This window comes from Geotrypetes seraphini, chromosome 9 (genome assembly GCF_902459505.1).
Source record: "Geotrypetes seraphini chromosome 9, aGeoSer1.1, whole genome shotgun sequence".
In the NCBI taxonomy this organism is placed as follows: domain Eukaryota; kingdom Metazoa; phylum Chordata; class Amphibia; order Gymnophiona; family Dermophiidae; genus Geotrypetes; species Geotrypetes seraphini.
The window spans coordinates 124,471,586-124,499,073 of record NC_047092.1 but is presented as its reverse complement, the minus strand read 5'-3'; the positions used below and the strand labels follow the sequence as shown (position 1 = coordinate 124,499,073).

Below are 27,488 nucleotides of genomic sequence, written 5' to 3'. Positions count from 1 at the left end.
TAAAAAAGAACTTCCTAGCATTTGTTCTAAACCTGTCCCCTTTCAGTTTCTCCGAGTGACCCCTAGTACTTGTGGTTCCCCACAGTCTGAAGAATCTGTCCCTGTCTACCTTCTCTATGCCCTTCAGGATTTTGAAGGTTTCTATCATGTTTCCTCTAAGTCTCCGCTTTTCCAGGGAGAACAACCCCAGCATTTTCAACCTGTCAGCGTATGAAAAGTTTTCCATACCTTTTATCAGTTTAGTCGCTCTTCTCTGGACCCCCTCAAGTACTGCCATGTCCTTCTTGAGGTGCGGCGACCAGTACTGGACACAGTATTCCAGAGGTGGGCACACCATTGCACGATATAGCGGCATGATGACTTCCTTCGTCCTGGTTGTGATACCCTTTTTAATGATACCCAACATTCTGTTCGCTTTCTTGGAGGCTGTCACACACTGTGCCGATGCTTTCAATGTTGAGTCCACCATCACCCCCAGGTCTCTTTCAATCACCCCTAGCAATGATCCCCCCATTTTATAGCTGAACATCGGGTTCTTTTTCCCTACATGCATGACCTTGCATTTCTCTATGTTAAAACTCATTTGCCACTTTTTTGCCCATTCTTCCAGTCTCGTTAGGTCCCTTTGCAGGTCTTCGCAGTCTTCCGTGCTTCTAACCCTGCTGCAGTTTGGTGTCATCAGCAAATTTAATAACCTCACATTTCGTCCCCGTCTCCAGGTCGTTAATAAATATATTGAACAGGAGCGGTCCCAGCACTGACCCCTGTGGAACTCCGCTCGTGACCCATTGCCAATCTGAATAATGGCCCTTTACTCCAACCCTCTGTTTCCTGCCTGCCAGCCAGTGTTTGATCCATCGGTGGATATCTCCTTGCACCCCGTGGCTCCACAGCTTCTTAAGTAGCCGTTCGTGAGGTACCTTGTCGAAGGCTTTTTGGAAGTCAAGGTAAATGATATCTATGGATTCTCCCTTATCCATTTGGCTGTTTATTCCCTCAAAGAAGTACAGTACGTTCGTGAGGCACGACCTTCCCTTGCAGAAGCCATGCTGACTCGCCTTCAGTTGTCCCTTGTTTTCTATGTGTTCGCAGATTGTGACCTTAACCAGTGCTTCCATCATCTTTCCCGGGACCGAGGTCAAGCTCACCGGCCTGTAGTTTCCCAGGTCACCCCTTCATCCCTTCTTAAAGATGGGCGTGACATTTGCTATTTTCCAGTCCTCTGGGATCTCCCCAGTTTTTAAGGATAGGTTACATATTTGGCGAAGTGTTTCAGCTATTTCGTTTCTCAGCTCTTTTAGTACCCTCAGCTCAGGTAGTCTAATTTTGATTTTACTTTAAGGGACAGAAAAATAACTACTTACTTTGCTTCGTTTGCCTGGATCTCCTTATCTTTTTGAAGCATTTGGTTATTCAGGTCAATCACAGTTTGGGCCAACTATAGAGAAAAATAAAGAGAGAACACAACAATTACACAGGCAATGAAGGAGGGATACAAGTCTTCTCTATAGAAACAATCAGGAATATTATTAGCAACATATCCATAGCAAGAGTGAGGAATCTGTGTGGGCTAAAGCTCACATCTATTGGAGGCTGAGAGGTGGCAGAGACATTAGCTTACACAGTCCATAGGGTAGCTGAGGCAGTAACCCAGAAGAAGAGTTTCGTAGCAGGCTTGGGACTAGCACAGGGGTAGGGAACTCCAGTCCTCGAGGGCCGTAATCCAGTCAGGTTTTCAGGATTTTCCCAATGAATAAGCATGAGATCTATGTGCATGCACTGCTTTCAATGCATATTCATTGGGGAAATCCTGAAAACCCGACTGGATTACGGCCCTTGAGGACCGGAGTTCCCTATCCCTGGACTAGCAGATAGAGGGAAGAGAAAATTCATATCCCTAGTGCTCGTTAAAAGTCCACCTATATTAACCTTAGGCCCTTCAAAAAAGGGCCTTAGCTAAACCACTAATCCACATATAGCCTCAACAGCATAAAGGGTGTGTACACAGAGGTTCAGATTCTATAAACAACACCTGAGGTTAGATGTCTAGATCAATGCACCTAGTCAATCTAGGTGCCTAACTTAATTTTCATAATTGGCGCTGTTAATTGAAAGCACCATTGAAATTACAAACTAAAAACCATTTTAAAAATTAGCTGGTAGGTGCCTGCTCCAAGATGCCTACTAGAAAGTAGGTGTGGTTAGGGGTAGACTCTGGGCGTGGTTTGACCAAGGCAACAGTAGGTGCCTAACTTAGGCACATTCATTTAGGTCAAGAAAACCCTGGCCTAAATGGTAATGTGCCTAAGGTTTCAACACCTTCAGGGGCCTAAGACTTCTTAGGCGCTGCTAGGTGCAATTCTACAAACGGCACCTAACAGATGATTGACAATTGTGCTCATCAGTGCCTAGGAGTTAAACGCTGTTTACAAAATCAGGGCCAGAATGTGACAGGAGGGCACAGGAGGGAGGGGACAAGAGAGTTGAGAGAAGGGACATCAGTATCGACATCAACGGGGAAAAAATGTAATAAACTTATTATGTTGTGTATTTTATTAAATTTTGATGCATGTATTGAAACATAGCTAGAGACATTTTGAATAGTTTTAAAATGTAAATTATAAATTAGAGACTGCCAAACACAATGCTCCAGCATCACAGCGACTAGTCTCTCTATATTATAGTCTCGCTTCTCAGCCACTTCATATTCCTGTCTTCTGTAGCATAAAAGAAAAAAAGGTAGGTCTAGAAACACAACCTCATCAAGACAACACTCACATGTGAAGGAATCCATTCCCAAGTTTTCAATTCCTCCTCCTAAAGAGGGCTCTGCTCTCCCTTCAGTTTGTCCCAAAGCAGGTGATTGCCTATATAGGAACACATTAAGAAGGAGTACAGGGAGACTCCCCGAACTACAGATTTGTTCTGCTCTGAAAATATAACAAGTTAAACATTTTAATTGACTAATGGAACATTGAAATAACCAAATCAGAAACATTTATGGAGTTTAAACATTCCCCCAATGTGTTAAAGAAATAGATCATTCTTCATACCCTTGAGGTCTGACTGACATCAAACTCAATTTCCTGACTGAGACAGTAGGCAGGCTGAGTAAATAACTGAAAGGGCAGGGTTCTAGAATGACACACCTCATCTAATAGAAGATATTAGCAAGGTAAGAACCTAATCTCTTTTTCTAGTGCAATAGGTGTGTCATTCCGGACAGTAAGGATGTACAAAAGCAGTCCCAGAAATCTAGAGTATCTGCATCTGCTAGAAACACTGAGGACCCAAAGACTGTCATCCTGTGCTGCCATATCCACTCTGTATAACTTGGAGAATATATGCAGAATGGACGAGGTCGCTGCCCTATAAATCTCCCTGGGCAAAATCGCCCGAGCTTCCATCCATGAAGAAGCCATGCTTCTTGTGGAATTTGCTTTCCAGGAGACTGGCAATGCATGCCACAGACAACATATGCAGACAAGATGGCTGCCTTAGACACCAGTCTACCGCATCTAGCCTGACTGGTGAGCACAAATAGATGCTCAGACAGTTGAAACTCACTGGTGTCCTCCAGATAACGTAAGACGACTCTCCTCACATCCAGCTCTCTCAGAACCAGTCTTTTTTCTTTGACTCTATGCTCTGGAACACTCGCAATTTTATCTCTTGATACGAAACACCAAAACGACCTTTGGCAAAAAGGACAGGACCCCATGCAAGGAAACTTTTGCCTTTGTGATCTTGAAAAAGGGCTCACTGCACAACAGGACCTGCAGATCTAAGACTCGTCTTGCTGATGTAACAACCACAAGTAAAATTGTCTTGACAGTAAGATCCAACAAGAATGCTTCTTGAATAGGCTCATAAGGAACCTGACTGAAGTCATACAAACGACGTTAAGGTTCTATGACAGAAACAGTAGTCTTACTGGTGATCTGAGCTTTAGTTCCCCCCTTTAGGAATATGGCTATGTCGGGATGAGATGGGCTCTGAAGCATAAGAGGCCTGCTTGGAGGAACGCTAGCACCATGAAAATTGAAGCACTAAACAGCTCCACCTTTTCGTTTGTGCACCAGTGTTGAAATATCTCCCATGCATTTGTATAAGTGGAGACCGTAATGGGCTTCTTGGCTCTGAGAAGAGTAGCAATGACTACCTCTGAGTATCCTTTGCGCTCTGACACCATGCCATAAGACCAAAGCAAACTGGATTTTCTATGACCACTGGGTACTGAGAGAGAAATTCAGCCTGTGCCTGCAGTCCGAGACTCTAGTCCCTCTGAAGGAGCACTAGGTCTGCATATCACGGCCTGTGTGGGCCATGGAGGAAACACGTACAAGAGCTCGTTCTTTGCCAATGGCTGGACTAGGGCATCCAGATCTTCGCTTCCGGGCTCAGATCTTCGACTGAAGAACCAGTTTGCCTTCTTGGTCTTTGCCATAGCCATCAGATTGAAAGTTGTTCTACCCCCATTGAAGAGCAATGGATTAGAACACTGCTGCAGATAACATCCATTCTCCTGAGTCTAAGGTCAGTCTGCTAAGGTAATTGGCCTGGACATTGTCCACTCTTGCTACATGCACTGCGGAGACAGCCTGCCCTCCAGAACAATAAGTGGGTTACGAGGCTCAGCTGTGCACTCTTGGTGCTTCGTTGGCGATTGACATACACCACTGCAGTAGCACTGTCTGAGAAGACAGACCTCCTGTCCTTCCAGACTCTTCTCCAGCTTTTGTAACATCAATCCAACAGCCGACGCTTCAGTCTGTTGATGAACCATTTTCTCTAAAAGGCTGGCATCCTTTGTGAGAATCACCCATGAAGTTATTCTGAGGGGCATTCCACATAACAACTATGGCCAGAGCTACCATCTCATACTGCAACAGACTTCCAAAGTCCATGGGAAGAGTCATTTAAAGGGAGTCCTTTAGTGGGGACCACCAAGACATGCGAGTCTTCACCCCATGGATCACATCTACAGTGACTGCCATGGAGCCTAGTACTTGAAGATATGGCCAAGCCAGCTCTGTCTAAATGGCACTCATATCCATTATGAGTGCAGAGCTTATATTTGCGTACCTCTAGAAGACAAACCAGGTCTTCTGCCGTGTTGAATAGCACTCCCAGGTATTCCAGGGATTGGGTTGGAGCCAGCTGGCTTTTTTGAAAATTCACTATCCAGTCCAGGTTCTGCAACAGAGCTCTGATCAGCCAGTTATCCAGATATGGATGTACTTGCAAGCCTGCCCTGCAGTGATGTGTTGCTAACACCACCACCTTGGTGAACGAGGGGTGCTATAGCCAACCCAAAGAGAAATGCTGAGATCTGATAATGTTTCTCCAGAACATGGAATCTCAGGATTTCTTGTGTTCCAGAAATATGGGAATGTGCAGGTAAGCTTCCAACAAGTCTAGGGAAGCTAGAAATTCCCCCAGAGCCTCTGCTGCACTGATTGAACACACGGTTTCCATGCGAAAGGGTGGAACCTTCAGGGCCTCGTTGACGTGTGTAAAATTCAGAATGGGTCACCAGTCCTCTGAGCCTTCCTTGGGCACTATAAAGTATATGGAGTATCTGCCAGAGCCAGATTCTTCTGGCGGCACTGGCTCTGTAGCATGAATTTCTACAAGTCTGTACTGTTGCTAAGACTCTGCATGACTTCTGGGCGCCCCACTGGGGAGTCCACAAACCAGGCTGTTAGGCAATGGGCGAACTTGAGCTTGTACTCTCCCCAAATGATCTCCAGCACCCAGCGGTCTGACAAGATCTGTTCCCAGACTTCCACATATGCTGAGAGCCTTCTTCCTATCTTTAGAGATAAGACTTTGGCCTGGAGGCTTGGCGTCACCTATGTCCTGTGAATCGCTATCTTGATACTTGATAGGATCTCCGAGATGAGAGTCCTCCTGAGTACTGTCAAAAGCACCGGGAATTAAAAAAATTATACTACACTGGGCATCAGGTTGTCCAAACCCTGAGTATCTGTCCCTTGAAAGAGAGTCTGCTGAGTAGCCTTGGAGATGGAATCTCTCACCCATTGCCTGATCCAGAGCATTCTGCGGGCTGAAATGGAATAAGCTGAGACTTTGCTCATGACTGATGATGTCATAGAGAGCATCGGCTACATAAGCCACCCCTGCTAGCATAAGTTAGGGCAAAGGTTTGTGTAATTTTTTTAAAACAGGGATGATGTGATTGTATTTTGATACTCCAGTAATTAACCTCGCAGCTGTATTCTGTATTATCTGCAAGGATTGAACCCTCGCCCTCGTAATGCCTAAAAATAGAGTTACAAAAATCTAATTTGCTGATAACAAGGCTTTGGATGACAATTTGGAAGTCTAACACTGATAACAATGGTCTGACTCTTGACAGAACTCTCATTTGCATAAATGCTCCCTTAATCACATACAGAATGTGATTTTCTGGTTTTGAGACTTCCTGTGATGTAGCGGAGAAGCACTGTGTTTGGATAAACTATCTTCTCCCTCTTCACGCTGCCCTGCTCTAGACCTGGGCTGTTAAACTTGCAAGTTGCAGTTGCTCCTCGCTGAGCTCCAGCTGAACCCACCCACAGGGAAAAAGACTGGTAGAACGAAGTTGAAGAACACATCCTGGCATGCTGGTGGGGACTTAACTTTTGTTAACTATGTGAAAAAAAACAAGCCTTGGGTTGGATACTGGACCGGCAATTGGTAACTGTTATTTGTGGAAGAGATGACACTGAGGTGACGACCTGCAGTCAGTGTTTGTTTTCGTTTGACCGACTATGCCTCCCAGTTAAACTGCTGGCATGGTAAGAGTGAAAAGGTGAGCTGTATACTGCTGGGATTTGCTGCTTGCTGAGAAGTTTACCCTCGGGATAAAATTAACGATGTTTTCTGGAGAATACACTGACAACTCAGATTTGAGAGGGGAAATGTCCTGTTAGAAAAGAATTGACTTGACTGATGAGAACATTCTGTGATAAGAGAGACACCGGTTTGAAAGTAGTTTATTTGCTTGAACTACTGTGAACGAGAAGGGAAAGAATACAATTTGTACATGGATTAGAACTAGCCCTCAAAGAGACTTACCAGCAACAGAAGACTGCCCCTTTTGAATAAGTGTTTCTTTTATCCTGGGTTGCAGGAATTGGACATTATAATTAGACTTTAATTGAGACAGACTTGGAAATATGGCAAAGAAAAAACTAGCACAAAATTACTATAGAACAATACACATCAGTATTGTTAAACCCTAACACTGTAGGGCTTGCTAAACGGCCTCAGAGATGGAGCCTATGCACAGCCATACAATCACAAGCTGGGATGATCCGCGTAGATGTAATACTCCTGCTCCAATCATTGGCCAATAAATACTTATTTTAACTTTTTTGCTATTTTTTTAAAGCTAATATAAACCCTTCACCAATCATTACTGAAAATATAGTGCATTTTCAAAAAAATCTTCAGCAAATACTGTGCATATTGTCCAAATTTGAAAAGCTAGACCATACAACTTATCTTTATTGTTGAATAGTCTTCACTGTGGGAGTCTTTTCTTAAAAAAACCTCAATCAGTTCATGTCCATCTGCCGACGCGGCCAGCTTTTCGCGGGAATTACATACATCCACTGCGTCAGGGCCACCGGGACATTAACAATCACACGCACAAGCAGTTCATTCGATCACAGCTTTTCAAAAACCTGAACCTCCGACCGCCCCCCCAGCCGACCCGCGACCCCCCTGGCCGACTCCCACGACACCCCCACCCCCCTTCCCCGTACCTTTGTGTAGTTGGCCGAACAGTCGCGAGCCAAACCCGCCTGTCTGGCAGGCAGCCAACGACGGAATGAGGCCGGATTGGCCCATCCGTCCCAAAGCTCCGCCTACTGGTGGGGCCTAAGGCGCCTGGGCCAATCAGAATAGGTCCGGAAGCCTTAGGTCCCTCCTGGGAGTGTGGCCTTGGGCACATGGTTGGGTTGGGCGGTCGGAGGTTCTTGGGGGGGGGCGGTCGTTGGGGGGAGGGGGGTTTGCGTCGAGGGCAGGAGGGCCTGGGATCCCTCCTGACCGTAATGTAGTGCGGAGTGGGGGTAGGGGGTCGCCGTGGCCAGGAGGGTTTGGGCTCCCTCCTGGCCCGAACAACTAGCGGGAGGGGGGGGGGTTCGCCAGGGCCAGGAGGACTTGGGCTCCCTCCTGGCCCGATATTGTCGGGGAGTTGGGGAGTCGGCGGGGCAAGAGGGCTTGGGCTCCCTTTTGCCCCGATCGTGTCGGAGAGTCGGGGGAGGCAAGAGGGCTTCAGCTCCCTCTTGCCCCGATCGTGTCGGGGGTGCCGCGGTTGGCTGGGGCAAGAGGGCTTGATGTCCCTCTTGCCCCAATCGTGTCGGGGGTGCCGCGGTTGGCTGGGGCAAGAGGGCTTGAGCTCCCTCTTACCCCAATCGTGTCGGGTGTCGGGACCGCCAAGAGGAAGCAGCAGGACACCAGTAGGAGCTTCTACATGATGGGGGGGTCGGGAGGCTGTGGGGGTGCGAGCGGTCTTTCAGGGTGTGGGTGCGGGTGGGAGTGCGTGCGAGCGGTCCTTCGGGGAGGGGGTGCGTGCGAGCGGTCCTTCGGGGTGGGGGTGCGAGCGGTCCTGCGGAGGGGGGGTGAATCGGACGTCGGGGGGGAACTTTGTAAAAAAAAAATTTGTACAACGCGCTCACGCGTATAACATGCAAGGGTATGCGCGGTACGTAAAAACCACGTATAACGCGCGCGTTATATGCGAGAAAATACAGTAATCCATCATCATCTGGGCATATATGGTAAAATGGAACAAAAAATACTATTACTTGCTGATGACATTCTTTTTACTGTGGCTAATCCTGTCGATTCCCTCTCGGTAGTAATGTAGTTATTAGATTTATTTGCTCAGGTTTGAGGATTTAAAATTAATGCAAGCAAATCTGAGAATTTGGATCTCTCCTTAAATGATAGGGAAAAAATATATATAAAAGAAAATTTCCCCTTTAAATGGGCAAAACATTACTTACGATATTTGGGGGTAAATGTAACTAGAACAATATCTGAATTATAACTAGCCAACTATCCAGATCTACTTAATAGCATCATGCATGAAAAATAGCATCAAAATGATTGTTCTCCCTAAGTTATTGTACTTGTTCTCTGCTGTTCCGATATCAATACCATCTTCCTTTTTTAAAGGATTGGAGAAAAACTTTTTATCTATATTTGGAATAATAGACATCCGTGGGTTCAACACAATATGTTATATCAGCCAAAAAAATTAGGGGGAATGGCGGTCCCGCACTTCCGGTCATACTATCAGGCAGCTCAACTGCAGTATCTGATCAGTTGGAAATATGAACCTCAAAAAGAGCTGGGTAATTTTGGAACAAAATTTAATGGAGGAAATTCCTTTATGGGTAATCCCATGGCTACCTAGAGAAAACCTGAAAAGAATTAGCTTCTAACACTAATCCCATTATACAACATACTTTGTCATTATGGATTAAGATACAAACCAAACTGATGGGTACGCGTAAAAAAACTTTTTATGAATCAGCTATAAGATATGTGCCTTTCTTCCCCCCTGGGAAAATAGATAAAGCTTTTTGCTATTGGGAAAAACAAGGTCTAAGGTCTTTAGGCCAATTAATAAAGGATGGAAAACTAATATCATTTGACTGTTTGAAAATAGAATATGGTCTGGAAGATCGAGATTTATTTCATTATAAACAAATAAATGATTTTTATTATAAAAGAGTATTTACAAGAACTAACTCAACCACCATTGGAGAAGTCCTTTTTTCATGGAATAAGTAAGGGGAGTATTACACGATTATATAATACTACTATTCAAACTATTCCATCACCTTTAAGATATAAGTTAGCTTGGGAGGAGATACCTGGAAACATCTATGAACAAAACATCTGGAATCAGAAATTAGGTTCTTTATTATGTGTATCTATCTCTAGTAATATGGTGGAAAATATATATAAAATGTTATTTCAATGGTTTTATACTCCTGTACGTTTAAAAACAATGTTTGGTAAGGGAACGGATGAATGCTGGAGAACATGTAGAGTTCAAGGCTCCTTTATCCATATTTGGATGAATTGTCCCAAGGTACAAATCTTTTGGGAACAGGTAATGGATTTTAAAATATCAGAGGTGTTAGGATTTCAGGTGTGTAAAACTAAATAACGTTGCTTATTGAATATGGCCACATTGATAATACTAGATCACCATAGGAAATTGATTGGCCTAGTTATGACATCAGCACAAATGGTACTGGCTGAATATTGGGGGGGAAAAAAAAAAAAAGAGATATACCTTAAATTAAGATAGTATAATGCAAGATAAAGTTTGTCTACAATATGTCTAAATTAAATGCAATGAGAAGAAACTAGATATCTGCATTTCAAAAAATATGGTCTAAATATAAAACTTGGGAAGAATCTGTTATTTTAGACTAGAACATGTTGGTTCGGATGCTTAATAGTTATGTCACCTCCTGGCTTCAAGGGTGGGGGAGGGAAGGATGTTATTTTTTATTGCTACTACATTAATGTATATGATTCTTATGAATGTAGGGTTTTAAAGTTTTTGTATTTTGAAATACTTTAATAAAGAATATTATTTAAAAAAAAAAAAGAATGTGATTTTCCATTGAAAGGTGATTAAAGATAGACACCTAGGAGTCTCATACAAGTAGTAACAATCAGTTTTTTATTTTTCAGTTCTACTTTTCACTTGCAATAGACCATCATCATTCCCAATGAACATCAACTCTGTTTTCTATATGTTAAACATCAGCGCATTGTCATCCATCTATTCCTTTATTTTCTCCACACAATCAGTTCTTTTCCGTACATAATTAATCCCTGATTAAACGAGAAAAAAGAAGCAAATATCGCCTGCATAAATTCTGTATTGTACTTCCAGTTTTTCCCACAACCTTTCCCAATGATGCAATATACACATTAAAAAGCAAGGCCGAGAGTACCGACTCTTGTGGCACACCCCTCTTTGCTGAGAATGTAGCAGACATACGCTCACCATTTTTCACCGTAAATCTACGTTCTGTTAATAGCGATATAAACCACTTCAAGACTGTACCTCCAACCCCACTTCTCTGCAATTTACTCATTAGGATCAATGGATCTACTGTGTCGAATGCTGAGGAAATATCTAATGAATGCCACACAAAAGGTTTTTCCTCTATGTATGCCTCTCCAGAGCAAATCAAAAGTTGACAATAATGTTTCCACCACATGCCCTCTCCTAAACCCATACTGGTGTACATCCAAGCTATTGTTTTCCTCTACAAATTCCTCCAATACAATTCATTCAACAATGTTTAAGATCACCGGCATCACAGCTATAAATCTAAATTGCCATATTCCCTCGATCCGTGTTGCCTTTTTAGGACTGGTTTTATTGTCGCAGTCTTGCAACAATCTAGCACAATTCCTTGTTGTAGAGACTTATTCACAATTCTGGTTAATGGTACTACAGTATCATCAATTGTTGTTTTTATCATTGCTGACGAACATGGGTCTTCAACTGATCTTGTTGGTGTCAACCGTCTTTATCTTTTCCTCATCAACCACATTAAAGTTTACCCATTTGTATATATTCTCATTGTTCTGATCTTCTAAATCTTTCTTCCTTCACTGGTGTAGTAAACATAGTAACATAGTAGATGACGGCAGATAAAGACCCGAATGGTCCATCCAGTCTGCCCAACCTGATTCAATTTAAATTTTTTCTTCTTAGCTTTATCCAGTACTGTACTTGGGTTCCAACTGCCAAAATCTCTGTTAAGACTTACTCCAGCCCATCTACACCCTCCCCAGCCCATCCTCCACCAAACGGCCATATACAGACACAGACCGTGCAAGTCTGCCCAGTACTGGCCTTAGTTCAATATTTAATCTTATTTTCTGATTCTAGATCCTCTGTGTTCATCCCACGCTTCTTTGAACTCAGTCACAATTTTACTCTCCACCACCTCTCTCGGGAGCGCATTCCAGGCATCCATCACCCTCTCCGTAAAGTAGAATTTCCTAACATTGCCTTTTAATCTACCACCCCTCAACCTCAAATTATGTCCTCTGGTTTTACCATTTTCCTTTTTTTGAAAAAGATTTTGTTCTACGTTAATACCCTTCAAGTATTTGAACGTCTGAATCATATCTCCCCTGTCTCTCCTTTCCTCTAGGGTATACATATTCAGGGCTTCCAGTCTCTCCTCATACGTCTTCTGGCGCAAGCCTCCTATCATTTTCGTCACTCTCCTCTGGACCGCCTCAAGTCTTCTTACATCCTTCGCCAGATACGGTCTCCAAAATTGAACACAATACTCCAAGTGGGGCCTCACCAATGACCTGTACAGGGGCATCAACACCTTCTTCCTTCTACTGACTACGCCTCTCTTTATACAGCCCAGAATCCTTCTGGCAGCAGCCACTGCCTTGTCACACTGTTTTTTCACCTTTATAACTTCGGACACTATCACCCCAAGGTCCCTCTCCCCGTCCGTGCATATCAGCTTTTCTCCTCCCAGCATATACAGTTCCTTCCTATTATTAATCCCCAAATGCATTACTCTGCATTTCTTAATTTTAGTTGCCAGGCATTAGACCATTCCTCTAACTTTTGCAGATCCTTTTTCATATTTTCCACTCCCTCTTCGGTGTCTACTCTGTTGCAAATCTTGGTATCATCTGCAGAAAGGCACACTTTTCCTTCTAACCCTTCAGCAATGTCACTCGCAAACATATTGAACAGGATTGGCGCCAGCACCGAACCCTGAGAGACTCCACTACTCACCTTTCCTTCCTTCGAGTGACTTTCATTAACCACCACCCTCTGGTGTCTGTCCGACAGCCAGTTTCTGACCCAGTTCACCACTTTGGGTCCTAACTTCAGCCCTTCAAGTTTGTTCAACAGCCTCCTATGAGGAACTGTATCAAAGGTTTTTCTGAAATCCAAGTAAATTACATCTAGCATATGTCCTCGATCCAGCTCTCTGGTCACCCAATCAAAAAATTCAATCAGGTTCGTTTGGCACGATTTACCTTTTGTAAAGCCATGTTGCCTCGGATCCTGTAACCCATTAGATTCAAGGAAGTACATTATCCTTTCTTTCAGTAAAACTTCCCATTATTTTTCCAACAACTGAAGTGAGGCTCACCGGCCTGTAGTTTCCTGCTTCATCCCTGTGACCACTTTTATGAATAGGGACCCCTCCAATCCCCAGGAATCACTCCCTTCTCCAGAGATTTGTTGAACAAGTCTTTAATAGGACTCGCCAGAACCTCTCTGAGCTCCCTTAGTATCCTGGGATGGATCCCGTCTAGTCCCATCGCTTTGTCCACCTTCAGTTTTTCAAGTTGCTCATAAACACCCTCCTCCGTGAACGGCGCAGAATCTACTCCATTTTCTCGTGTAACTTTGCTAGACAATCTCGGTCCTTCTCCAGGATTTTCTTCTGTGAACACAGAACAGAAGTATTTGTTTAGCACATTCGTTTTCTCCTCATCACTTTCCACATATTGGTTCCCAGCATCTTTTAGCCTAGCAATTCCATTTTTCATCTTCCTCCTTTCACTAATATATGTGAAAAAATTTTTGTCTCCCTTTTTTACATTTTTAGCCATTTGTTCTTCCGCCTGTTCTATCAACCTTTTCAATCAGAAATTTGGCTTAATCCTTAGGGTCAATTTTCACTTCATCATGCTCTTCATTTCCATTCCATGCACTGTATGAAATAGCTCTCTTGGGTTATATGTTGTATTTCTTTCAGTTTTGTGTTGTTTTTTTTGTAATATGCATTCCTTTCATTACATATCTAAACTAAACTAAACCTTAAGTTTATATACCACATCCTCTCCACGGAAATGGAGCTCGGCACGGTTTACAAGAACTTAAAATGTAAGAAGAGAAAGGAAAAGGTTTACATGAGCTTATATATAGAATGGAAGAGTAAGGGGGAAAATAGAATTACATGTTAGAGAAGAGCCAAGTTTTCAGTTGCTTGCGGAATAGTTGGAGAGCCCAGGTTCCGCAACGGGATAGTAAGGTCGTTCCAGAGACCTGTTATTTTGAAGAGAAGAGATTTTCCTAGTTTACCTGCATAGAGAATACCGCGTAGAGAGGGGAAGGATAGTTTATATCTTTGGGCGGGTCTCGTGGAGTCAGGACTCGAGGAGTTAAAGGATAGTGGGATTAGGGGAGGAAGGATGCCGTGAATGATCTTAAAAGCCAGGCAGGAGCATTTGAAATTGATTCTGGAAATCACTGGGAGCCAGTGAAATAGGACAAGAGTGGGGAGACATGGTCAGATTTGCATTTTGCAAAGATCAACTTGGCTGCAGTATTCTAGATAAGCTGGAGTCTTTGAAGACTTTTTTTTTGTTAGGCATAAGTAAATGGCACTGCAGTAGTCAAGTTTGGAGAGGATGATGGATTGGACAAGGACGGCGAAATGTTTTTGGCGAAAGTAGGATCTTACTTTCCTCAGCATGTGGAGGCTGAAAAAGCATGATTTTGCCAAGGAGTTGAGGTGGTCGTTGAGGGAGAGAGAAGAATCAATAGTGATGCCAAGGACCTTGCTTGAGAACTCAAGGTGCAGAGCAGCGCCTGTGGGTAGTGCGAAGATGGTGGGCAGGTGTTCTAACTTTGGGCGAGCCAGAGTAATTTTGTTTTTGATTCATTTAGTTTCATCTGTACCGAAAAGGACTAGGAGTGGAGTCTTATTATGCAAGATGTAATGTTCTTGTGGAGGTTGGTGAGGTTCTGGTCTGTTTCAAGGAGGACAAGGATATCATCAGCATATGTATAGATTGTTTCAAGGGGGGAAAGTTGGAGGAGCTTCAGGGAGGACATGTAGATGTTAAAGAGAATTGGGGATAGGGGTGAGCCCTGAGGGACACCGCAAGATGGCGTCCAAAGTACGGACATGGTGCCATTTGTGTTGACAGTGTAGGAGCGAGAGCGAAGGAAGTTTGAGAATCACTTTAGGACGGTGGAGTCAATTCCTATCTCGGAAAGTTGATAAAGTAGTATGTCGTGGTGGACGACATCGAAAGCTGCAGAGAGATCGAATTGTAAAAGAACAGCGAATTTGTTACGAGAATGTAGTTGTTGAACCTTTGAAGTTAGGGAAACTAGGAGGGACTCAGTGCTGAAGCTGGGTCTGAAGCCATGTTGGCAGGGGTGGAGAATGGAGAATCTTTCTAAGTAAGAAGAGAGCTGGGTAGCGACTATGGCCTCTAGCAGTTTAGTTAGGAGAGGGATATTTGCTATGGGGCGGTAGTTCGATGGTAAGGAAGGGTTGAGATCGGCTTTTTTCAGAAGAGGGGATAAGGCAATGTGTCCCATTTCTGTGGAGAACAGGCCCGATAGTAGAGCAGTAAGGGAGGAGATGGACCTGCGCAGGAATGTTTTCGTAAAGGAAGGATGGGAAAAGATCTAGGATGCATTTGCAGGATTTCAGTTTGAGACAAAGTTTAGAGATCTGGGGTTCGAATACGAGTTCGAAGGCAATCCAGGATCTATCAGCAGGGATAGGGTTGGAGTCATTGGGAGGCAGAGAATTGTAAGAGACAGCTGGGAGGAAAGAACTCCTTAGGGTAGTAATCTTTTCGTTGAAAAATTTGGCTAGGTTGTTTGCGGATGAGGGGAAGGGGGAAAGGTGGAGTCGTTTTTTGAGGTTAGGTTGCGCCAAATGTTGAACAATGTACTATTTTGGTTTTTTGATCTGGTGATTTTATCTCCATAGAAATTCTTCCTTGTTTTTTTTAATACAGTGTTACAGAACTTGATATTGTCTCTCCAGGATTGTCTGTCAGAAGGGGATTTTGATTTTTTCCATTTACGCTCCAGGGCTCGACATTTCTGCTTCAATTCTCTGTGGTATGGAAGATACCAGGGAGCCTTGCGGGAATAGGAGATAGGTTTAGTAGATAAAGGGGCAAAAGCACGGTAAGTGGTCCCGGAAAGGGTTACCCAGTTGTGCCAGTTGGAATCTGGGTCAGCATGTTTAGGAAAAGGGGGAAGTTGGTGGAGAAATTGGGACCAGAACAATTCACTCGTGATTTTTTTGCGATAGATAATAGAGTTAGTGGCTCGGGGTCGAGTGCCAAGGTGAGACATGAAATGGGAAGGCAGATGGAGCCTAGAAGGTGATCAGACCAGGGGACATGTTCCCAATGGGCCTCTTCAGCAGAAGTTTTGTGTTCGGTCAGGTCGAGGAAGCTGTATCGTTAGATATTCATTCAATTTAATCTTACAACTTTCATAGGTTTTCTCCATACCCTCTCAATCTGCCTCACTTCCTGTCTTAATTTCCTATCGGCTCAGTTTTCCAAGGTCTTGGTTTATATCCCGGTTTAATCTCCATCTCCCTACTCAATGCAACATTATCTAGTGCTCGCTTCAATCCTAAATGCTACTTCTGAATCATAATGTCGAGGTCTTGCTTCTCATCTATCTCCATATCCTCCCTCACTTCTCGTTTCAAATCACTTATTTCAAAGTTTGGTTTAATTTTGATTTTCCTTACTTCCTCTTTATCTTCCAAAGTCTTGTTCCCCTGCAATACAAAGTGAATCAATAGATGATCTGACCACCTTACCATCTAACCCACAGATGAAGGACATAACCTCTTTCTCAATTCCTCTCTCAAATAAATCAGGTCCAACTTATTCCCTGCCTTGTGTGTTATAAAATCTACTATCTGTTTAAAATCACATGTTGTCAGTAACTGACAAAGTAATGTCTCATCATCCTGGTCTTGTACCTTATTCTCACATGGAAGATTAAAATCCCCTAGGATACATGATGTATACAAGTCTATTGATATTGAAATAAACTCTAAAAAGACCTAGCAGTCTTTCATTAAAGACCCAGGAGGGCTATATAACAAACAGATGCCCGATTCATCATCCGGAAGGACGCTCGCACCCCCACCGCTCGCACCCCCACCCCGAAGGACCGCCGACTCCCCGACAATATCAGGCCAGGAGGGAGCCCAAACCCTCCTGGCCACGGCGACCCCCTACCCCCACCTCGCACTACATTACGGGCAGGAGGGATCCTAGGCCCTCCTGCCCTCGACGCAAACCCCCCTCCCCCCAACGACCGCTCCCCCCAAGAACCTCCGACCGCCCCCCCAGCCGACCCGCGATCCCCCTAGCGACCCCCCCACCCCCTTCCCCGTACCTTTGGTAGTTGGCCGGACAGACGGGAGCCAAACCCGCCTGTCCGGCAGGCAGCCAACGAAGGAATGAGGCCGGATTGGCCCATCCATCCTAAAGCTCCGCCTACTGGTGGGGCCTAAGGCGCGTGGGCCAATCAGAATAGGCCCTGGAGCCTTAGGTCCCACCTGGGGGCGCGGCCTGAGGCACATGGGCCCAACCCGACCATGTGCCTCAGGCCACGCCCCCAGGAGGGACCTAAGGCTCCAGGGCCTATTCTGATTGGATCCACAAAAAAGGTTAATCAAAAAAGCCAAAAACTAAAGGGTCATAATATTGATTGACCAATATGTTAGAGTTTACATGAAGGAAAATGATCTCAGATATGCCACTCCTGCGGATTATATTGTTATAGCCCACATATGGATTGGTGGCGTGGTTTTCTTTCATTGATCTATAAAACCTTCATGATAAACAATGACTAATTTTGTCTAACTTATAAATATCTAACCATTACTCTTGTTATATGAATATCTGTATTATACAATGTTTTTATATTTTAGATAATTTTTTTATATAGAATTTCTTATTTCTTTGTGCAAATTATGCAAAAAATATTTGAGGAAAGTGCAAACTAGCATAAATCTATTTGTGCAAATAAGCAATTTTTATAACTGTGCAAACTCGCAAAAATTTTTTATAGCAGCTGATTTATAAACACTGGAAATATATGAACCAGTAGAAAAACCTCTTGTGCAAATAAGCAACGATGAGGTAGTACAAGTATATAGAGCACAGAAAATAGCAGCAAAGCAGTGCAAACACTTTGTGCAAATAGGCAATTTTTTATAACTGTGCAAACTTGCAAAAAAATTAGAGCTCAGCCGATTTGTAATCCCTAGAGATATACAAGAAAATCTCTTATGCAAATAAGCAAATGAGACTGTGCGAGTACGGGAAGCACAGAAAAAAGCAACAAAATAGTGCAAACACGCAATTTAAAGCGATTTAAAGCAGAGACATAACAAAAATAGCACTTATCTTGTATAATGGTGTTACAAGATAGAAAGCTTAATTCCCGAAGTTGGTATCCAACGGGAGCCCGTTTCGCCGTAGCATACGGCTTCGTCAGGGTTTAGACCAATATTCGGGTTAAGATTTTTGTCTCTTAGGTTGTTATGTGCCTCAGGCCACGCCCCCAGGTGGGACCTAAGGCTCCAGGGCCTATTCTGATTGGCCCACGCGCCTTAGGCCCCACCAGTAGGCGGAGCTTTAGGATGGATGGGCCAATCCGGCCTCATTCCTTCGTTGGCTGCCTGCCGGACAGGTGGGTTTGGCTCCCGTCTGTCCGGCCAACTACCAAAGGTACGGGGAAGGGGGGTGGGGGGGTCGTGGGGGTCGCCAGGGGGATCGCGGGTCGGCTGGGGGGGCGGTCGGAGGTTCTTGGGGGGGGCGGTCGTTGGGGGGGAGGGGAGTTTGCGTCGAGGGCAGGAGGGCCTGGGATCCCTCCTGCCCGTCATGTAGTGTCGGGACAGCGCACGGAGAGGCGGGGCAGTGCACGGAAAGTCAGGGCAGGTGAACGGAGAGTCGGGACAGCGCACGGAGAGGCGGGGCAGTGCACCGAAAGTCAGGGCGGGTGAACGGTGAGTCGGGGCAACCAGAGGAGAGTCGGGGAGGGCGAAAGGAGAGTCGTGGTGGCCAGAGGAGAGTCGGGCAGCATGCGCGGTATACCCATGAGCGCTTGTATACAAAAGTTTCCGTACATACAAGTGTGGTTTCTGTGCGCTATACCCGTGTGCGCGTTTTACACGGGTGCGCGTTATATCCGCGAAAATACGGTAGTTCCCTCAAATTCTTTTGTTTCATTACAAAGCATTACATTTTAAATCTCTATAAAACACGAACATCCCGCCTTCTCTCTTATAAGATCTACATGTCCATTCCCATTTGTGCCCTGGTGGGCAACATTGTCGTACTATAAGTTATTTCTCAACAATATATAACAAACTTCTACTATTATAAACTATTACAATACCAATACCAATACAATATAGTAAAAAGAAACAACTATGATCAAAAGACCACTGTATCAATAGATATCATTCAGAAAATTAGATATTTAAAAATAGATTATAAAAAAAAAAAGGGGAGAGAGACCTCAGATAACCAATTCGCTCCCTGTTTCAGTACATACAAGCTCTGTAATGGAGCATAGCAGTCATTGATCTCTCAAAAAACTCCACTTTTCATTTGTATTTCCAAAAATTTATCAAATGCATTCAAAATTGACCAAAATACAGCCAGGTACTTTATCTTCATAGTTATCAAGGTTAGTGCACATGCTCAAGGCCCAGCACAGGAGGCAGATCTTCGGGCACCGGCAGGACATGCTGGTGCGGAGGCTACACTGAAGTAAGAAGAGGGTTCGGGTGGGTTGGGGGACCTCAGGTCGCGGCGGGGGGGGGGGGGTTGGGAACCTATCAAAGCGAGTTTCCATTATTTCCTATGGGGAAACTCGCTTTGATAAACGAGCATTTTGGATTACGAGCATGCTCCTGGAATGGATTATGCTCGTAATTCAAGGTACCACTGTACAGAGAATTCTATAAATTTCAAGTCCTAAAATCATTTTAGTGGTAAGTTGCCTCCATAGCCCCAGGTACGTTAGATAGATTGTGAGCCCACCGGGATAGATAGGGAAAATGCTTGAGTACCTGATTGTAAAAACCGCTTAGATAACCTTGATAGGCGGTTTATAAAATCCTAATAAGTTTTAATTAAAATGAATCTTTCTGAAGTTTTTTAAAAAATGTAAAAAGTATTTAAAAGTGCTATTGATTTTAAGATTACTGCATTATACTTTTCATTTGAACTACTACTTTAAGCGAATACCAAGAACAGTAAGAATCCAAACAGTTATAGCTTTGTTAACTAAAGAACACATGAATTTTAAAAATTTCTTCCACCTACCTAACTGATAACTGTGGCCACATGGATACAAGCATGTATGGGAGAGTACAACAGGATGAATGCATATAAAGAGGGGGGGAGGATCTATTCAGGGCTGTGGAGTTGGATTCTGTTGTAGAGTCAGAAAAAAAATGTACCAACTGACCAAACGGGCATTTTTTGAGCTTCCTGTAAGAACTTTTAGCCTCTTTTTTAATTTTGTAAGTTTTTGTCTTATGTTTAATGTTAATCATGTTTATAAACTTCTTTAATAAATAGAAAAAAGCCACAATAGCATAACTATAGCTTTTAAACCCAAACTTTAATGGGTTAAGATACTACAAAGTAGCCCGATGATATGCCTTGTATGTTATGTGCTTTCAATCAGTATACAAAATCTCTGTTGTTAGATGCTATTGAATTGTTCAAGTCCTAGCGACTTGATGAATAGATCCAAAAAGAAATTGGTTTTAGGTTAGTCATCCCCATGGTTGTTTTCAAACGTGTCCCGTCATCTGAATACAGGTCGCCCTCTTTGCCTGGTTCCTTCGATCTTCTTCAATGATCTTTCTCTTCTGACAGTGTGACCAAAATAAGATAGTTGTAATGTCATAATTTGGGCTTCACGTAACATAGCTAGTTTGATCTCTTCCAGAATCGATTTATTAGTTCTTCTGGCAGTCCGTGGCACACATAAAATCCTTCTCCAACACCAAAGCTCAAATGAGTCCTTCTTTCTGTCTTGTTTCCATAGTGTCCAGCTTTCCATCTGAAATTGACCACTGAGAAAATGAGTGCATGGACAAGCCTGTTCTTCGTTTGGCGTGTTATTTCTTTGCCTTTCAATACTTTATCTAGAACCTTCATTGAAGAGCAACAAAGTGCTATTCTGCAGAGTATTTCTTTCCTGCTAGTTGCGTCTTTGTTTACAAAAGAGCCCAGATTGAAATCCTTTACAACTTCTTGTTATTACCTTCAACCCAAAATCGTCATCATTTTCCGTGTTCGTGATCTTCATTTTATGCTCAGTTCTAATCCCATGTTATGACTTTTGGCTTTGACTTTTCTCAGTAGATACAGCACGTCTTCTTTGCTGCTGGTTATGAGCCTTATATCATCTACAGAGCGCAAGTTGTTTATATTTTAGCCACCAACTTTGAAACCAACACTCTCTTCTTCCAAATTTGCTTTTCTAAAGATGGTTTTTCTGTAAAGGTTGAACAGGAAAGGTGACAAGATGCATCCTTGCTCGATGCCACGTTTTATTGGAAACCAATCAGTGTTGCCATATTCAATTCTCATTGCAGCTTTTTGATTTTCATAGAGGCTCTTTATCATCTGAGTTATGTGCTTGGGTATTCCCATTTGTGCTAGAGCTCTCCATAGTTTATCGTGATCAAGACACAGGAAATCTTTAATGAGTCTAATTACACACAAAAGAGTTGGAGGTGCCATAAAATCAGAAGTCAGAGTTGAAATTTTATTGTACCAACTCCACAGCCCTGGATCAAATTATATATAAACTATTACTATGTAACAAGAGGAAACAAAATTTGTCTAGTGACAAAAAGACAGAAGTAAGAGAACAAATCCAGTTAAGATGTACTTCCTGACCTCCCCACGTTTCTTGTGTAGCTCTGTCAGCTCCTCTTGATGTTTAATCCTTATCTGGCTCATTTCTTGCAATAAAGCCTCATTTCGCATTCCTTCATGTCCTGGACTAATCCAAAGTAGAACGAAGACAGGGGGAAAAAACCAAAAGTTACAAATAAAGGCTTCTAGTGATAAATAATCTTTGCATATTACAGCTAAGGCACACAGATCCTAATAAAGGCAGACAGATTCCCCTACTCCCCTCCATACAAGCTGCCCTATAATATAAGAAAAAGTTTTTATGACTTAACAATACCGATTCATCTCATTCCCTTCAATCATTTTGTTTTTATAAAAGAGGTAGGGTCATTCCTTTAGGGCAGGGGTTCTCAATCCAGTACTTAGAACATATCCTGAAAACCTGATTGGTTGGGTGTTTACAATGAATATGCATGAAATAGATTTGCATACAATGGAAGAACATGCAAATTTTTCTCATGTATATTTATTGCAGTTATCCAAACAACTTGACTTGTTAGGTGTGTCCTGAGAATTGAATTGAGAACCATAGCTCTAGGGTAAGGCAAAATTATATTTTTGATTAGTTTTAATTTGGAGACGAAGATTAGACTGGCATGTGTTTAATTCAGCCTTTGATATTATCCATTTTCAATGTATCTCCAAAATGGTCTCATTTTCTCCAAAGGGGAAAAACCCCCAAAAGGAGTAGTACAATGGCAGCAGCTCTCTTATTACTTAATATATCTTTCTTTAAGCTTTACGATTTTAAGTTGCTACTGTTTGTGCTCTTTCCATTGACGGCTGTTTTCACTGTTATGCAGAATAGGTGGTTTTTATAGGAAAAACTAATTAAAATCACCTCAATATGTCCCAAGGTTGGCTCAATTTCACATCTTTCCATGGCTGTTAAACAAACAGATTTGCCTGTGGGAGGAACACAGATAGTAGCAACTTACATATACACAAGCAAAATTCAAAATACTTAGAACACAAAAGTGTTTATGACAAGCCATTCTGGGTTTCCTTTGCTTTTAAAGAAGAAAGACTTTTTACATACCGCTTTTCCATTTTATAAATTCTTTCGATAACTATCAAAGGTGGAAAAACTTTTCTTTTTCTAAGTCTAATGAACTTTTATCAAAAAAAAAAAAAAAAAAGGACGATCATGACTTTTAATTCATGTAACTACTGGGCAGAGTGGATAAGACCATTCAGGTCTTTATTTGCTGTCATTTCCTATGGTATTATGTAAGGAAACATATACAGTAAAATCTTGGTTTGCAAGTAACTTGGTTTGCAAGTTTTTTGCAAGACAAGCAAAAATTTTATTAAATTTTAACTTGATATACAAGCAATGTCTTACAAAACAAGTACATACAGTATACACTCATCACAACTAAGCCGATGGTTCTTCTCTCTCTGACGCTGCGGGAGTTTAGTGACTGTTCTAAACGAGCGAGGTCTTGCAATATGAGTACATACAGTTTATAACGTGTCACATCATCACAACTGAGCCGATGGTTCTCTCTGAAGCTGCAGGAGTTTAGTGACTGTTCTAAATGAGCGAGGTCTTGCAATACAAGTACAGTACAAATAGTATTTTGTATTAAAGTTTTTGGGTTGTGAAACGAATCATCTGCGTTTCCATTACTTCCTATGGGGAAATTTGCTTTGATATACGAGTACTTTGAATTACAAGCATGTTTATGGAATGAATTATGCTCGCAAACCAAGGTTTTACTGTATATTTTATGGTTACATCAGTGATGTCACTAGTAGAATTCAGTTTTCTCTACCTCCACCTGCTCATAGAAGGGATAACAACCAATCAGTGCAGAAAAATGGAGCTAACGCTAAAGAATCAGTGTTTAGAGCTTTCTTTTCCCCATATACTTCCTTCTTGAACTTTCTCCTCCCTCCAGCAGCATCCCTTTCCTCATTTCTACTAACTACATCCTTTCCTCCAGCAATGCAGCATCTTTTACTCAATGTGCCCGTATGATAGTGGCAGGCTCATAATGGGAATAAAGTTTGCTCACTGGGATTATCCAGCCATGTCCATAACTGATCAGCATCAATACAAACACATTACTGAACTCAATGTCTTATAAATCAGCAGTTCCCTCCAATAAATTTATAATAGTAAACTATGAGCATATATTGCAACATAATGCTGATTAATAGGACCACTTAGAAGCCAACAAAAATTGATTTTTTAAGTTTCAATTGAAACAAACTGTCTGAAAAGTTTTGGCTGTTTGGTTGTGTGAATGATCATCGGAGCTGGTAGTCTACATTTCTTTGCTAACCCTACAGCACGGGTGTCAAACTCAATCACATAATGGGCAGAAATTTGAAAAAAAAGGCTAAGTTGTAGGCCGAATTTTTAATTAAGATACTTAGGGGTCCTTTTATTAAAGGTACGCTAACTAATTCAGCACGCGCTAAATGCGCACCTTAATAAAAGGACTCCTAAGTAAATAAGGCTTAGTCTTAGTAGAAGTATAGCAGGGGTCTCAAAGTCCCTCCTTGAGGGCCACAATCCAGTCGGGTTTTCAGGATTTCCCCAATGAATATGCATTGAAAGCAGTGCATGAACATAAGAACTGCCATCACCGGATCAGACCCTGGGTCCATCAAGTCCGGTGATCCGCTCACGCGGAGGCCCAGCCAGGTGTAACCTAGCAAAAAACTTAGTCACCCGTAACCCTCTATGCGCCTTCCGAGGAGATGTGCATATAACTTGCCCTTAAATCCTAGAACAATGGGTTCCGCAGCAATCTCCATCGGGAGAGCATTCCAGGTGTCTATCACTCGCTGTGTGAAGCAGAACTTCCTGGCATTTGTCCTGAGCTTGTTCCCCCTCAGCTTCAGTCCATGATCTCTTGTCCTAGTCACATTTGACATCGTAAATAACTTTTTGTCCTGCTCTTATCTTGTCGATTCCTTTTATTATTTTAAAAATCTCAATCATATCCCCTTGCAGTCTCCTCTTCTCAAAGGAGAACAGTCCCAGTTTTTTAAGCCGTTCTTCGTAGTTCAAGTTCTCCATACCTTTTACCAGCTTCGTTGCTTGCCTCTGCACCCTCTCGAGCAGTTTTATATCCTTCTTTAGATAGGGAGACCAGTGTTGGACACAGTATTCCAAGTGTGGTCTGACCATTGCTCTATAAAGCGGCATTATGACACACTCCAATCTACTTGTGATTCCCTTCTTTATGCCCAACATTTTATTTGCTTTCTTTGCCGCCGCCGCACATTGAGCTCATGGTTTCAGGGTCGTATCTATCAGTACCCCCTGGTCTTTTTCTCGTTCACTCTTACTCAGAGCTGCACCTGACATGCTGTACTCATGCTCCTTATTCTTTCTGCCCAAATGCATTACTTTGCACTTTTCCACATTAAACTTCATCTGCCATTTCTCTGCCCATCTCTCTAACTGGCTCAAGTCTCTCTGTAGTTCCTCGCTGTCCTTTTGTGATCCGATTGTCCGACATAGCTTTGTATCGTCTGCAAACTTGATGATATCACTGGACGTTCCTTTTTCTAGATCGTTGATGAAAATATTAAATAAGATGGGCCCAAGAATCGAGCCCTGGGGCACACCGCTAGTCACTTTCTCCCAGTCTGAGAGCTTTCCATTTTTGCCTACCCTCTGCATTCTGTTTTCCAGCCATTTGCCTATCCACCTTAGTATGTCTCCCTCTATTCCGTGGCTTTGTAATTTCCTGAGAAGTCTTTCGTGTGGAACTTTATCGAACGCTTTCTGGAAGTCCAGGTATATTATGTCCACTGGTTCCCCGTTATCAATAGATTTGTTTACTGTTTCAAAGAATTGTAGTAAATTCGTCAAACATGACTTCCCTTTCCTGAAGCCATGTTGATTGACTCTCATCAGGTCGTGTGTATCCAAGTGCCGAACTATGCTATCTTTAATCAGTGCTTCAACCGTCTTTCCAGGGACAGACGTAAGACTCACCGGTCTGTAGTTGCCCGATTCTCCTCTTGACCCTTTTTTGAAAATTGGGGTGACGTTCGCTATCTTCCAGTCGTCCGGTATCTGTCCAGTTTTAATTGACAGGTTGGCAAGGTTTTGCAGTAGTTCACCGATTTCCACCTTCAGCTCCTTTAATACTCTTGGGCAAATTCCATCTGGTCCAGGGGACTTGTCGCTTTTAATTTTGTCGATCTGGTCCAAATCCACTTCTAATGTGGTGAGGCTGTCCTCTATTTCTTCCTTGAACACTTTACTGTTTCAGATATTGATGTAATGTCCTCCTTCGTGAAGACAGACGCAAAGAAGGAGTTTAGTCTGTCAGCAATTTGTTTGTCTTCTTTGATGCACCCTTTTCTTCCCTGGTTGTCCAGCGGACCCACTGCCTCCTTTGCAGGTTTTTTTTCCCTTTTACGTATCTGAAAAAGGACTGGATGTTTTTGGCCTCTTGCGCTATTTTCTCCTCATAGACCTTTTTGGCATCCCTCACCACCTTTTGACATTTCTTCTGATCGTTTTTGTGGCTGTTCCAGGCTTCGGTAGTTCGTTCGCGTTTCCATTTTTTAAAGGAGTTCTTTTCTATTACGGCATCCTTCACCTCTTTAGTAAGCCATGCCGGTTCTCCCTTGCTTTTATTTTTCTGTCCTTTGGATATCTGCGGAATGTAGAGATTTTGTGCTTCCGTGATAGTATTTTTCAGTAGGGACCATGCCTGATCCACCAATTTAATTGTGTTTGTCCTTTTCCTGAGCCGTTTTTTTACCATAGCTCTCATACTATCGTATCTTCCTTTTTTAAAGTTGAGGGTTGTGGTTAAGGTTTTGATACGTTTCCTCTTCCCAATGTCGAGTTTAAATTTGATCATGTTGTGATCGCTCGTTCCTAGTGGGACCGTGACTTTTACTTCCTTAGTCTGACCAATAATGCCATTTAGGACCAAGTCCAGGGTGGCATTCCTCATACATATTCATTGGGGAAATCCTGAAAACCCGACTGGATTGCGGCCCTCAAGGAGGGACTTTGAGATCCCCAAAGTATAGGGTTACAACATCTCCAACCACATGCCAGCTCTGTGATGTAAACAAAATAAATAAGAGACTTTTCCTCTCTCTTTTAGGTCCTAGTTCACGCCTGCTGTCTAACACCAGCTCTGGCAGAATACACATTTCAAATCTGACATATTGTAATCACAAAACAGAAAATAAAATTATTTTTCTACCTGTTGTTGTCTGGTCATTATTCAATCATGTTGGTCCCAGGCTCTGTGCTCCAAGACAATGAACTAAGATAGTGATCAAACTTGAAAATACTGGATTGTAAGCATAAAAGTTGAACATTGTGCCAGATCTTAGTATATAGAACATCATTTATTTACCAGTATTCTCTTCTTTGGATTTCAACCCCCCTCCCCAGAACAATAAGGGGGTGCTCCCTTATTTTAGCAGGCTGTGTGGTTGAGATCCTCTCTGGACAGGGATTGGATCAGGCACTAACAGGGAAGGAGCTATTACCTGGGGATTTTAATAAAGTCCTGTGTTACACAATCTACATGTGGCAATACCTATGTTTCCCGCTGCTGCAGAGGATCACTGGTTGGCTGATGCAATCCTCGCAGGCCACCATAGTCTCAGCTGCATGTTCCCTACAGATGATGCAGCGCTTGTACCAGCGGGCCAGCTTTAGGGGAAATTTGAAATTGTCTGGCAGGCCAAATTTCAGCACACCACAGGCCAGA

At 42.9% G+C, this 27,488-nt stretch overlaps 1 protein-coding gene across 9 annotated transcripts in view; it reads right to left on the bottom strand.

The window, feature by feature from the left end:
* Positions 1-27,488, bottom strand: part of ATG16L1 (autophagy related 16 like 1) — a 271,176-nt gene that overhangs the window by 219,316 nt on the left and 24,372 nt on the right. For 5 of the 9 annotated variants that reach the window (XM_033958632.1, XM_033958627.1, XM_033958625.1 and 2 more), the window contains exons 3-4: positions 21,760-21,865; positions 1,365-1,438 (exon numbers count right to left, since the gene is read on the bottom strand). In XM_033958632.1, coding sequence (XP_033814523.1) covers positions 1,365-1,438; positions 21,760-21,865 — 180 coding nt within the window. Of the gene's footprint in view, positions 1-1,364; positions 1,439-21,759; positions 21,866-22,618; positions 22,684-27,488 lie in introns of all 9 variants that reach the window. The other 4 variants (XM_033958630.1, XM_033958631.1, XM_033958629.1 and 1 more) reach the window with 4 other exon arrangements.